The sequence below is a fragment of the Diabrotica undecimpunctata genome, chromosome 6, assembly GCF_040954645.1.
Source record: "Diabrotica undecimpunctata isolate CICGRU chromosome 6, icDiaUnde3, whole genome shotgun sequence".
In the NCBI taxonomy this organism is placed as follows: domain Eukaryota; kingdom Metazoa; phylum Arthropoda; class Insecta; order Coleoptera; family Chrysomelidae; genus Diabrotica; species Diabrotica undecimpunctata.
In genome coordinates this window covers 114,360,483-114,375,119 of record NC_092808.1, presented here as the reverse complement: position 1 = coordinate 114,375,119, position 14,637 = coordinate 114,360,483, and the positions used below count along the sequence as shown (strand labels likewise).

The 14,637-nt window shown below is 33.9% G+C and overlaps 1 protein-coding gene across 1 annotated transcript in view; it reads right to left on the bottom strand.

Annotated features, from left to right (window-relative positions):
* form3 (FH2 domain-containing protein formin 3) overlaps nt 1–14,637 on the bottom strand; it is a 507,951-nt gene that overhangs the window by 58,551 nt on the left and 434,763 nt on the right. The window contains exons 9-10 of the mRNA XM_072535173.1: nt 13,078–13,301; nt 3,961–4,155 (exon numbers count right to left, since the gene is read on the bottom strand). Of these exons, the coding sequence (XP_072391274.1) occupies nt 3,961–4,155; nt 13,078–13,301 (419 nt within the window). The remainder of the gene's footprint in view (nt 1–3,960; nt 4,156–13,077; nt 13,302–14,637) is intronic.

Genomic DNA, 14,637 nt, shown 5'->3' with positions numbered 1-14,637 from the left:
ATAATATAAAACAAAATATTGTCATAAAACCTGGTAAAGACATTATCTATAGTTTGCCATCTACTAGTAAAAGTATAGGTGACTACTATAGTTCCAGAAACATTAACAAGAAAGAATAAACGTAATACCGAAAGAGTTTACTTTGCTATAACATCAAGAAAGTATCAAGAGAGTTTTGAAAAGAAGCGTGCTTTAAAGTTAGAAGTAGAAAATAAAAAATTTGAGAGAAAACGATACAGAGAAGAGAGTGCAGCAGCAAAAGCTTTAAAAAACACTGGCCGAGATACTGACAAAAATAATTCATGTTTTCTGTGCAAGGTTCGGACAATAAAAAATAATTACCTGACATGTAATAGCTGCAAGACAAGAATTCATGTGTTCCGAAAAATTATAACGTACATGTTTCTAAAGAAGGTGATGAGGATTTATTCGTGTGTCACATGTGCTATACTGAGGAAAGCGATGATGACGTTATTTCAGAAATAGACAGTGAACAAGACGGCAAAATGTATAATGAAAAAGTACTTGACCACAGAATGTGTAAAAAATAAAAAAAAATAGGAAGTGAAGGGGATATCAAAACAGATTACCAAACATAATCAAACCTCAAAATATGTGAGGAGCCGAAAAAAATAGAAAGCTAAAAAGATTACTCCGATCAAGAATCAAGATTCCAAGAAATTGGAAATAAGAAAGATAATATAGTAAACGCTCAGAAAAAAAATGACAGCAAGTAGCGAAGGTAATGAAACCAACAATAAAGTTTATAAAAACCCGGGAGAAATAGAAAATGAAGAAGGGATCAAAACAGACTATCCAATAAAAACTGAGAGCAAAATGTGCGAGGAACCAAAAATGGCAAATAAAGAAGATTTTAAAGACTATGAAACAACAGTGGGCCAGATGTCAGATAATAATGCAAATGACGACATGGACGTCGAAGAACTATTTAATCTGTACCAAAATGAAATGAAAAACTATAATTGATTTACAGTAGGTAGATTTAATAAAAGTTGTGATTGTGATTGTGTTGTGAAAAAAAAAAACGGTGATTTTAACTTTTTATTTGTTTTTAATCAATATTTTGACAGTGTCCAATAACTGAAAAATTTGAGTCGAATAGTTAAATTTTTTGTCCAATAACTAATTTTTTGGAACTGTTCAGGTCTTTTCAAATTTTATAAAATAAACTGTTATATAGTGTGTAAAAGCCAAATGGAATAAATTCATTATTTACATTACTGTACATATTTATAAAAAATCCCGAAACATGTCAAATTTAAATTATAACTTGACATTCTTTAACGTGAAAATGCAACCCCTACCTTCAACCCCCTTAGAATGACAGGTACAACCCTCAATTTTTAAAATAGGAAGTATAGGCTTGTGATATATCGTTTGAAAGGTTTTTTCATTCTCTATTCAAAAATGTTGTCGCATTCAAGTTTATTAAGATTAATTAAGATAAAATAAATTAAAATCATGTGGTTACCGAAATTCGCTAAAATATACTCAAAACTTATTTCCCGTTTAGGTCTTGATAATGAGAAAGTGAACAAAAACCATAGCAATGTGGTTTTTAGATGGTAACCATTAAAAAACTTTTAAGTAAAATTTAATTTTTTAATTTAAGTAAAAAGTTCGTTCAATTCAATTCTGAAAAATGGTTAGATTAACGGAAATGCATAAAATAACAGTTTTACAAATGATTGGTTACGGAGATAACACCCGAACACAACAGGAAGTAACTTGCCTATTTCATGAGAAATTTCCTAATTTACCGCCTATATCCCAAGGAACAATAAGTAAAATAGAGAAGCAGTTTCGCGAGTTTGGTCATGTAAGGCAGATAAAAAAAGCAGCTGCCAATGCACTGAGTGATGAACTCAAATTAGATGTGTTGCTTGAGTTTCAGGAAAATCCACATACATCGAGTAGACAGGCATTCACTACATCCAATGCTAGCCATACATCGATAGTAAACATATCAAAAGAAAATAAATTGCATCCCTATAAGATGATACCTACTGATGTTGGATAACAATATTATCCAATTAGAAGACGTTATGTTTTCTGATGAGTGTACTTTGTCACTTAACGGTCATGCTAATCGGCAAAATTGCCGCTACTGGGCCACGGAAAATCCTCACTGGATGAGAGAAGAACACACTCAATACCCTCAAAATGTTAATGTTTGGTCAGGGATTGTAGGAAACAATATCGTTGGTCCCTTTTTCATTGAGGGCAACTTGAATGGCAACAATTATTTGGCACTACTTCAAAATGATGTCATTCCAACGTTGGCAAATTTATATCCTGATCCAGGAAACCCTCAAGTTTTAGCAAATACGATATTGTTTTGAGTAGGATGGAGCACCACCACATTACCAACTTAATGTCCGGCAGTACCTCGCTACAATATTTCCCAATCGGTGGATAGGGAGGCGAGGATCGATTGAATGGCCAGCGCGATCACCTGATCTTACATTATTAGATTTCTTTTTATGGGGATATGTTAAGAGCCATGTGTACAAAACTAAACCTTCTGATTTAAATGACTTAAAAGAACGAATAACGCTTGCGATTAGGTCGATCACGCCTGTTATGTTAAATAATGTTAGAAGACAGTTTTATTTGAGATTAGGATGTTGCCAAGACGTTCGCGGTGAACATTTTGAACATCTACTTCATTAACATTCATAGTTCTTTTTCGTGTTCTACATTTTATTACGTTTTGCATTACATTTTAATTTTTGATTGTATTGTAGCGAATTTTGGTAACCACATGATTTTAATTTATTTTATCTTAATTAATCTTAATAAACTTGAAAGCGACAACATTTTTGAATGAAGAATGAAAATACCTTTCAAACGATATATCACAAGCCTATACTTCCTATTTTAAAAATTGGGGGTTGTACCTGTCATTCTAAGGGGGTTGAAGGTAGGTGTTGCATTTTCACGTTAAAGAATGTCAAGTTATCATTTAAATTTGACGTGTTTCGGGATTTTTTATAAATATGTACAGTAACATAAATAATGTATTTATTCCATTTGACTTTTACACACTGTATTAGGTAAAACACGTTAATTTAAAATATCATATCCTTCATCTAATTTACTTACCGTTGCACGTCATCCGCGTCATAGCCCGTGAGGTCAGGTGATACCAACACGAAATATTTAGGCGATAGGTGTGTTCTTTTTGAGAATCACTTTGCCGAGTACACTGGCATTACAGCCACTAGACATATTTTATTATATACGCGTAGAAATAATATTTAAAGATTTCCATTAATGTTAACTTAAAGAAATACACAATAATATGTTTCATTTAATTTGTATAAATGCATTATAAAGCGTTTTTATGAAGAACATCTGTTCGGAACACAATGTAACTGTAATCGAACGAAGGTGATATTTTGGCATAAATTGGTAACACTTATTTGACAGTAGCGGTGTTGAAAAAAGTGTTATTTTTGTTTAAGTATTCCATTTTACATCTGTATACGACGCATACAAGCGGCTCAAATTGTTTTTAACAAGATTATTTTTTAACTCTTGTTTGTTTCTATTTATTTACATTAAATATTAATTTGTTTTGTTGTATAATCCACTTTTGCAATAATTATGGGACCTATTTGATTTAAAATGGATTCAGGATTTTTTTATAGTTTGGCAACTATGTCAACTTCGATCTCTGTCAATGATAATGACGTGCAACGGTAAGTAAATTAGATGGACTGTATATGCATAGTATGATCTGGCATAGCAGAATAATATCCGTTGAAAATTAAACCCGCGGCAGCTAATTGAAATTGAAAAAAAGCTTAACTGTCCAATAACTGGTATGTTTACTCTACCTAATAAAAATTATATATTATTTTGTCGATGGTAAAATTACTTGTGAAAATACATATACATATTATTTGTTGATTAAAAATACTGCAAAAAATTTACCTCTGTCGTATCCTTGCGCATTCTTCGTTCCAAATTATCAGATGAGTCTCTATGTCCTAACTTTGGAGATGAATGTGCTGATGGTGGGGCTTGTTGACAAAATAAGCCTTCCATTTCTGACCAGTCCATATCAGCCATGGGAGAGTGTTGATGTGAGTACGCTACTTGTGTCCAAATATTCTTTTTTCCTACTACCTGTAGGTAATCATTAATTATAATTAAAAGGTAATAACTATACTAAAGATTGTTACATCATATATGGTGATCGTCTAAATACTTGTGTTCTACTGTTTTTGTTAACTAATTTCATTGCAAAGCTCACTCACTTAAGGCATATATGCCATAAAAGTGAATTGTCTCCTAATAAACAGCTTGCGATCTGCCGATATCATGGCGAAAGAGACCAGTTTTGAGGACTGGCATTGTTTGTCAACAGAAAATCATCCGCAAGACATCTACTGGGTTTAAAAATTGGCATCACGAAAATAAAGGCTTTTATATTAAACATAAAGTTCATTACCTAGACATCTAAATTAGCAGAAATACCTCTATCTCTACTTATATTCTATATAAAAAGTGGAAGCGAGAGAGAGCTAAATATCAAAAGTATAAATATGATTGAAATGTGGCTCTGACAGAATATTACAACATAAATAAAAAATTAAAAAACGACTAGAGCCTTTTGTTTGGCGATAATCAAATCGTTTTAGCAAAAGACAAGGACAGCATCGTCTACACGATATAAAAGCCGAAAAAAGAATTTTGAAGATAGGGTTTGGAAATTAGTTAATTAGAAATTAATTAACGCAATACATGGTCATCGAAAACACCACAGCGCATGCCACCAAAAGGAGGCATTAAATGACGAAATAAAAAAATAAATGAATATATACGAAGGATACACGAGACAAGAATATTGCTGAGCATTTGGAAATGAAAACCAAATAGAAGCAGGCAAAGTGGACGTCTCAGATATTACAGTAAAACGGACAAATGAAAAAGAGACTTCACTGAAGAAAATATATATAAAAAAAAGAAATGACGATAGAGATGTTGTAAACGGAAAACAGAATAAGCTATGTAAAGCCCCGGATAAATAAGCAAGTAAGAAAATGACAATAAGAGCTAATAAACTTCTATTCCTGAATATCGTACAAATACCGTCGTACATAAGACGAAAGGTACGATTTATAAGTACGATTATATACGATGATTTATCGCTGTAATGTTTCTTAGTAGGAGGACTGGCCCTTCATCACTTCATCTCTTTGCCAGCCCCTCTTGCATACGCTTTCCTACTGGCTTTCTCTTTAGCACAATTGTCTGCAGTATATCTTCCTATATAATTCTTACGTAACTATTTACATCATTTCCCTTATCTAGTACATTCATCATCTCACGTTGTGCTCGTACGTTTTCATCTCTTACATTATCTCTTTTAATTTTACCTGCTCTGCTTCTTAATTTATTTATGTTTGCTAATCTAAGCTTACTTTTGGTTTTACTAGTTTCTAGTCATGAGTTTCTATTCCATATTATGTCATAATAATTCCATATTATGACATAATATTCCATATTATGTCATAAATATATATACATCGGTTTAGAACGTCTTTCGACGTTGTCCGATACCTAAACACCATCTCTTCCTATCTTCGCAGTCGTTTGTTGTTAAATTTCTTTCGCTCATGGACTTGTTTACGCCGTGTTGCCATTCTAATCTGGGTCTTCCTCTTTTCCGTCAACCTATCGGTTGCCATTCTACTACTTTTTTGGGGAGTCTTGTTGCTGGCATCCGTTGAACATGCCCATACCACCTTAATTGTTTCTTCTCTATATCTTGAGTTATATTTCCTTCTATTCCCATACGTTGTTTTATTACATCATTTCTGTTTCGGTCTCGTCTGGAAATACCTAAAACTCTTCTCATTGCATCCATCTCTACTGTTTCTATTCGCTTTTTGTTCTTTTCACTAATTCTCCATGTTTCAGCGCCATAAAGAAGAGTAGTTTTAATCATGGTCTCATATATATTAAATTTTCTTCCTTTCGTTATCTCTTTACTCCACAGTATACCATTGAGACATCCTAAGACTTTCTTTGCTTGAGTGATTCGTTTTTCTATTTCCCATGTATCAGTTCCTGTATTGTCAAAGGCAACACCCAAGTAGTCATAGCTCTGAGAGCAGGAAATATGTTGTCCGTTTTCGAGGTCTATGTTATCTGACTCGTTTCCAATACAAAGATATTTGGTTTTTGTTGTATTGACATTCATTCCCCAGTCGTTATATTCTTCTATCAGTTTTCTAAGCATGTACTGCATGTCTTCCCTGTCGGTCGTTAGCACTACCTGGTCATCAGCAAACTGGAGTGTATATATACATTCATTGCTAAGCTCTATACCCATCCTATGCACCTTTCTTTTCCATCTTTCCAATGCCGCTGCAACATATATCTTGAATAAGGTTGGTGAGATACAGCATCCCTGTCGCACGCCTTTCGTAACCAGGAATTCTTCCGTTAGATATTTTCCTGTTTTTATCTGTGCCTTTGAGTCTCTATATAGTTCTTGTACAGCATTTATCAATGTGTGGTTGATGTTAGATCTTTTCAACGTTGTCCACAGTTTTGTTAGGGGGATGTTGTCATATGCTTTTTGCAGGTCTACAAAAGTAATATGAGTTTCTAGATTCTTAGCCGATCTTTTTTCTATTATTTGTTTAAGACAAAATACGTTATCGGTTCACGATCTTCCTGCACGGAACCCGCTTTGTTCTTCCTCTTCATTGTGCTTATATTCTTCCTCGATCATATTTCTCAAAATTCGTCCATACAGTCTGCTCAGGGTGCTGGTTACTGATATGCCTCTATAATTATTACAATTCCTTTTGTTCTCCTTTTTGTGTATTGAGGACATGTATGCCGTTCTCCATTGTTCTGGTACTGGGTGTCCATTTAGACACTGATTGATCACATAAGTTAATTTTTCAAATAGTTTATGAGTTCCATTCTCAAGCATTTCAGCATAGATATGTCATAAATATATTTTATATATTCTGACACAGTTGTTTTGGGCTTTTAGGCTTTGTCATTTTTTTTGCAAAAACGTGATCACTGGAGAGGTCAATATGCAGATATTTGAACTTTGATATCTGTTCTACAGTTTTTTCTTCACCACGTGTTTGTATCTTACTGGATCTTTAGTTATGCTTATGTGTTTTTTTTCTACTTTGATTGGTATGTTCGTTTTTGATTCGTTCCAGGCTAAGTCTATGCTTTGTTAATTCTGTTTCTGCTTTTATTTTTTGGTGATATTTACATTTATGCAATGCATTGTTTCTATAAAACTCTGGTAAAAGTATACCGTTAAACGGATATGAAACGTATCGATCACCAGAGACAGAAGAAAGATAAAAGCAACGAAAATGAATGGAATAAGGCCAACGTTAAGAATTTCAAGAAGGGAGGGAATATGAAATAAAGAAATTAGGGAACGCATAGGAATAGAAGGTAAAATAATGGATGATATATAACAAAAGCAGCTCACACGGAACGTTAATGTACAGCAAACAATAGACTCTCGAAACAAGTACTCGTATGAACACCTACAAGAAGACAGAAAAGAGGAAGATCAAAGACAACATGAATGAAAGGAGTAAAAAAATCAATGAAATCCAAAGGACTTAAAAAAGGACAATGTAACAACCGCTATACTACTCAACAGTGCAGTGCACTTGTGAACAACGCAATTAACACTGAGATTGAGTCCCCGGAAGCCCTGAAGAAGGCGTCAGAGAGGATATCGAAAGCTCGGTGCAGTGAAAATCGACGCGGTTCCTGGTGAGTTTATTAATTGTATACTAACTGCGGAAAACCTTTCCCCGTTATATATATACTCTTCGCCAGACTGCGCTCGAACCACTGAAAGTGGAAAAATGTTGGAGACATTAGTATCGGAATTAGCCCGAACGGCTGAAGAAGTCGCTGAAGAATACTGAAATAATTCTTATTTTGTTTTTATGAAATTAATATGATTTATTTCTCTTTTAGTATCCCTATTAAAATAACTTCATGATTGAATTGAATCTGATCTAGTTTTTCTCGCCATTTGAAAATGGGCACTGTTATGTTTGCTCGTCAATCACAAGGTATCTCTGCGTTTTCTAGTATTTTTTTTAAATACGATACCAATGAATGTAGAAGCATATACCACTGAGACAAACCTGAAATGTAGGTTGGAATTACTGACTGAAGAACATTTGAGACTAGACAAGCCAGGCTCAAACATAGACAGATAAGAATTTGCAAAAATTATTGCCAATGTGTGTTTAACAGGACAAGATAAAACTATAGTAGCAACAGTTGACAATTAAAAAAATATATACAAAATGATTAAAAGTGTATTAATGAATAAATATTTAAGTACATGATGAAAACAGACAAGAGTTCAGACTAAAGGTCAGATATATAATTAAATTTAGAAAGTGTCATTATCATCATTATATTATTACATCCCTTAAAGAGTCTCGACCTTCCCAATTTTTCTGCGCCATTCTGCTATATCCCTTACTTGCACACTGCAGACGGCTTCGTTTGAATATGGTGGTAGTATAATTATAGATATTCTGTAATTCAGTTATAGGTATGCCTCCATATTCCGTTTTCACAGACCGCTCCAAATATTTTGCGTAATAGAGGATTCGTTTTTTGGGACAGATATTTGTCAGCTAACTACTTTGATAGACTATGATAACATCTATTTGCAATTATGATCCACCTTTTTATTTCCCCTAATGATCTGCGTCAACATTTCCAGCTCTCGTGTTTGTGTTAGAGCTAACGCGCCCTACACTGGTCGGACCTTAGCCGCTTCGAGTCCGACCTACAATACGACCAGCCGTGTGGCCAGCAACATGCTACTTCTACATTGCCTGCACTTCCGGCCAGGCTTTCTACATTAATTTTTCTTTTTAATTATGAGATGGATGTCACGAAGATAGCCGTTGCTGTGTATGTGTATAATCGTGTAATAAAACGGAAGGAAAGAGATATTGGTTAAATACCATTTTGAAAGTCCTATAAAACACAAACTATACAATACACATTTATTTACGATTTCCTTCCTCATGTGTCTTTCTTTTTCGGTCATGTCATCGTTGATGAAGATCTTTTCTCCAGTAAGAAATCTGAGTTTGCTTTTTTTCTTTCATTACCTTAATTTTTTCGCCATAATCCTTCATTTGTACCAGACATATATTGTTCTTTAACTTCATTGCAGATTCTATTTCGACATCCTCTTTTAGGTGCTTTTGTATAAAATCTTTTACGTTATTTTTTAAGAGTGTTTCATCTGTTGCGTTTATTGGTAGACCCGTAATTACTATGTTATTTCTTTTCATCTGTTTTTCAATTCTTTCTACTTTGTTTTCAACCTGGGTTAATTTGTTTTGTGTTTCTTCCACTTCTTGATTTATCTTTATATTTTCTTTTTTCAGCGCTATCATCTCTTCTCTATATTCCTTATAAAGCAAGGAATTAAGAGCTGAAGGTAGAAATGTAAAGATAGGGTACAGAAAACTAACTGTGGATGGTATAAATTGGGTATGGGCCGGAAATGGTACTTTCAAAAGAGAAAAATCTAGAAATATGGACCCAAAAAACGGCATATAGTAGTGGAAAAAGGAAAAGATGGCCCATTATGCCAACGAACCCTAGCGATGAACAGGAAAATGAGTTTGAACATAAATAACAAAATAAAAAATAAGAATATGTACCTAAATATTGCTACATGGAATGTTCGAGGAGTATACGAGGAGGGAGCATTAATTAACCTAATAGAAGAACTAAAAAAATATAAAATACACATCTTAGCACTACAGGAAACACATTTAACTGGAAACAACGTCGAAAAGATTGGCCCATACACGTTTTATACAAGTGGAGGCAATAATAGGAATTTTGGAGTGGGTTTTCTGGTACATGAAGACGTGGAGCAGGTAAAACGATTCGTAGTAAAATCTGACAGAATGTGTGCAATTAGAATTAAAGGAAAAAATAACATGATATCGTTGATAAATATACATGCTCCAACAGAAGAAAAAGAAGAAGAAGTGAAAGATGAATTCTATGAAGAATTAGAGTCATTGTGTGAAGAAATGCCCAGACAAGACACTAAAATTATTATAGGCGACGCCAATGCAAAGGTCGGAAGAGAAGATATATATAAAAACATAACAGGGGGTGAAAGTAAACATTTGAATACAAATGATAATGGACAGAGATTAATCACATTCGCAATTGAAAACAGGATGAAGATAATGAGTACCCATTTTAGGAGAAAAAAAATATATAAAGGAACGTGGAAAATTCCGGGGTCAAATGGAACTAATCAAATAGACCACATCTTAATACAAGAGAAGTTTGCGAATTTAATAACAAATGTGAAAACGTGCAGAGGGGCTGACGTAGACTCAGATCATTTTTTGGTTAGAATTAATATGAGAGAAGCAATAATTAAAAGGCATAAACGGAAAAAGAAAGTGCAACGTAAATTTAACTTTGAAAAACTGCGAAAATTTGAGGTAAAGCAGGACTATCAAAAGGATATACAAGAAACCTACGCTAAACAAGATAGTACTACTGTGAGAAACATACAACAAAAGTTCTTGAAAATGACAAACACTATAAAGGAAGCTACGTCGAAGAACATACCAAGAGCAAAAAGATTTAGAAAAAACCACTGGTTCAATGACGAATGCAGAACAGAGTTAAAAAAAAGATCAGATTTGAGATTAAAAAGTTTACGTTCGCAAAAACAAGACGACCTAGAAAGGTACAACGAAAAAAAGTAAAGAGAATCCTAAGGGAGCGGAAACGAAAGTATATGGAGAATAAAATTAAGCGCATTGAAGAAAATTACAAGAAAAATGAAATAAAAATTTTTTATAAAGAAGTAAAATACATTAAAACTGGGTACCAGGGAAGAACGATGAATGTAAAAGATAAGCAAGGAAACCTGATAGTGGATGAAGACCAAATATGTGAAAGGTGGAAAGAATATTTCGAAGAGATACTAAATGACGAAGTGACCACTGAAGAAAATTGTTATGTTCCTAGACCTCAAATAGTAATAGAAGAAATACCAAAGCCCACAAGAGAAGAAATTGAAGAAATAATAAAAGATATGAAAAACCAAAAAAGTCCCGGGGAGAGCGGCATTGTGGCAGAGAACATAAAATATGGAGGAGAGGTCTTAATAAACAAACTTGGTGAGCTAATACTAGAAGTATGGGATGCCGAAGAAATGCCTCAAAAATGGAATAAGTCGATTATAATTCCTATACACAAAAAGGGAGATGGAACTGAATGCACAAACTATAGAGGAATATCCTTATTAGAAGTAATGTATAAAGTACTCGCCATACTAATTAAAAAACGATTAGAAATATATATAGAGAAGAATCTAGGAGAATACCAGGGAGGATTTCGGAAAGGAAGATCAACAACCGATCAAATTTTTATGCTAAAACAAATCCTGACCAATTGCTATGAATACAACATTTCAGCACAAGTACTTTTTATTGATTACAAAGCTGCCTACGATACAATAAACAGAAACAAGTTAATAGAAACACTAAAAGAATTCCAAGTGCCAGAAAAAATAATAAGATTGGTAAAAATGACAATTAGACAAACCATTTGTGCTGTGAGATGCAACGGTACAGTCTCAGAAGAATTCGAAGTGAAAAAAGGTGTTCGCCAAGGAGACCCGTTATCTACATTGCTATTCAATATAGTTCTAGAAAAAATTGTAAGGATTAGTGGGATAAATAGGTCCGGTACTATTTTATACAAGGAGCACCAATGCTTAGCATACGCTGATGATGTGGTTCTCATTGCAAGAAATGGAAAAGAACTATCAAATATAACAAAAAGACTGATTCGGGAAAGCTCTAAAATGGGACTGAAAGTTAATATTAATAAATCGAAGTACATGGAGATCTCGAGCAAAAAAGGAATAAGCACCAGGGGATCCTTTAAATTGGAGGTGGAGAATGGATCAGTTGTAGAATTCGAGAAGGTGGATGAATATATGTACTTAGGTACTCTTATTGATCAGACATGTAAAGAAGAAACTGAAATCAACCTGAGACTGACCAAGAGCAACAGGTGTGCTGGAGCCATGAGCAAAATAATTAAGGCCAAAGATATATCTCGTAATACAAAAATAAGAGTATACAAAACTATAATTAGACCCACAATGCTATACGCTGCCGAGACATGGACTATGAACAAAACCGTACAGAACACATTGGAAGCATGGGAAAGAAAGATACTTCGCAGAATATTTGGTGGAAAAGTAGTAGAAGGAGAATGGAGAAGACGAACTAATGCAGAAGTGTATCAGTTGTATGCTAACCCTACAATAACAAATGTGGTGAAAAAACGTAGACTAGAATGGCTCGGCCATCTAGAAAGAATGCAAGGTAATAGACTAGTCAAGAATATTGCTTGGAGAGTACCTGAGGGCAAAAAAAAGAGAGGAAGACCAAGAAAGAAATGGAGAGATGCAGTGATGGAAGATGTCAGAGAGATGGGAATCAGAGATTGGAAACTGTTAGCTAAGAATAGAAAACGATGGAAATTATCCATCCAGCAATGGGCCTAAAAGGCCTGTTAACGCTGTACATACATACATACAATACACATATATTGTCCGGTCGCATTCTGGCTGGCCGTCGTGTGCTTTGTTCCATAAGAGTACACATAACTTTGATCGCAACGACTGACTGGCCGGAAACTGGTCGTATCGAGGAAATGTGGCTGGCTACAAAGGCCACGTGCACGTTAGCTCATTACAACCTATGTAAAATTGGCCGGTTCCGACTTAGCTGCATAGTAAACATAAATTTGTCTTTTATGAGTTCTGCTACTCGTACTAGGTCGGTTAGGATTTCCATCTCAGCATTTGAAAAGTTTACTTTGTACATTTAATTTTAGAGATCACTTTAGTCTAAGCTTTTCTCTGTTTTAATTTAAAATCTAAGAATCAGAAAAGCAATAACAGTAAAATTTGAAAATGGGGATTTTATTTTATTTTTATTAAGTAGAACTTACTTTATTGTTTGGTATCTTGTTCCAATTAATGGTCTTCATCTTAGTTTTTGGTGCGGGTATTTCTTGTTGGGGTAATTTTTTTATCACAGCATCAGTTTCAGTTTGTGAGGCAGCTGGAGTTTTGGTTTTTAATTGATGAGGTGGGGGAACGGGAGCGGGAGGTGGTATACACGGAGGTGGTGGTATTATGGGCGGTGGAGGCGGTGGTGGAGGTAGTGCGGGTCCTAAAATAAAGAATATACATACAGTTAAACCAGTTGTGTAATATTTCAAGAATATTATATTCTATTTATATGACCATTTATACTATTTATAACATTCCATGCATTGGGTGGGAAATATCCGAAAAAGTAATATGGAAGGGCGTCAGAAAATGGCGTATATCTTTATTTTTATTATTTAACGCTTACTCCGAGGAAATCGTACTGGAAGCTACTTAATGCAGAGAACAATATGGATTCTTCATTAACATAAAAAACCGAGTCCATCAAAATTAATCTTCTTGATAAGAAGATTAACAAAGACTTCAAAGATTCAAATTAAGTATTTACTGGTTATTCTACATTAAACTTTGCTCTATCTTTTTAAGAAGCTTTGTGTACTTCTGTCTTTCGGGTGGGTATTTGATATTTATTTAGATAGTTGATTTACATCCATTCTATTTATATGTTGTTTTCATTTTTGTCTGTAATAATTAATTTTCTCATTGCTCTCGTACGAGTTCAGTTTTTGTCTTAGGTCTAAATTCCTCATCATCAAGTCTCATAATGCCTTTTCCTCTTCTTAGACACCTGATTTTGCTAGCTTGGATTCTAGGTTTAACTCTTTGCGTCTTTAGCTTTCATATCTATATTTTATATATCTATTTTTTAAGAGATTATATCTGGCCATTGTCTTATAAAAATTTTTCATTGTATTATTTCTGGTATTGTTTAAATTTGTTCTGTAAATTGTTCTGCATAATATATATTCAAACTTCGAATTTGTAATCAAGGTGTTTTTATGATAAATCGGTCGCACATGTGAGTCCATTTCAATAAGGTTAAAATAATAAATATTTCTTCCTTCTATATAGACTTACTCACAATCAGTTAATTGTACTTTGGACGACCGGTTTCGGTCACACTTAACTGTGCTGTTCATCGTCAGGTTTCCGTAAAAGTTACTTAAATGCTAAAGAAATGCTTAGAAATATGATTAAATAGAAATAGGAGCAGGAATAGCTATAGAAATAGGAATATGAATAGGAATAGAAATAGGAATAGGAATAGCGATAGGAATAGGAATAGGTATACGAATATAGGAATAGGAATAGAAATAGGAATAGTAATAAGAATGGGAATAGGAATATGAATAGGAATAACAATAGGAATAGAAAGGGGAATAAGACTGGTAATAGGAATCGGAACAAGAATGGGAATAGTAATGGAAATGGGAATGAGAACAGAAATGAAAATGAGAATTAAAATGGGAATAGGAATGGTGATAGGTATGGGAAATCCAAACGTCGCATAAACTTAATTTCAAAGTAAAATTGTGGCGTATTCTCAACAAAAATAG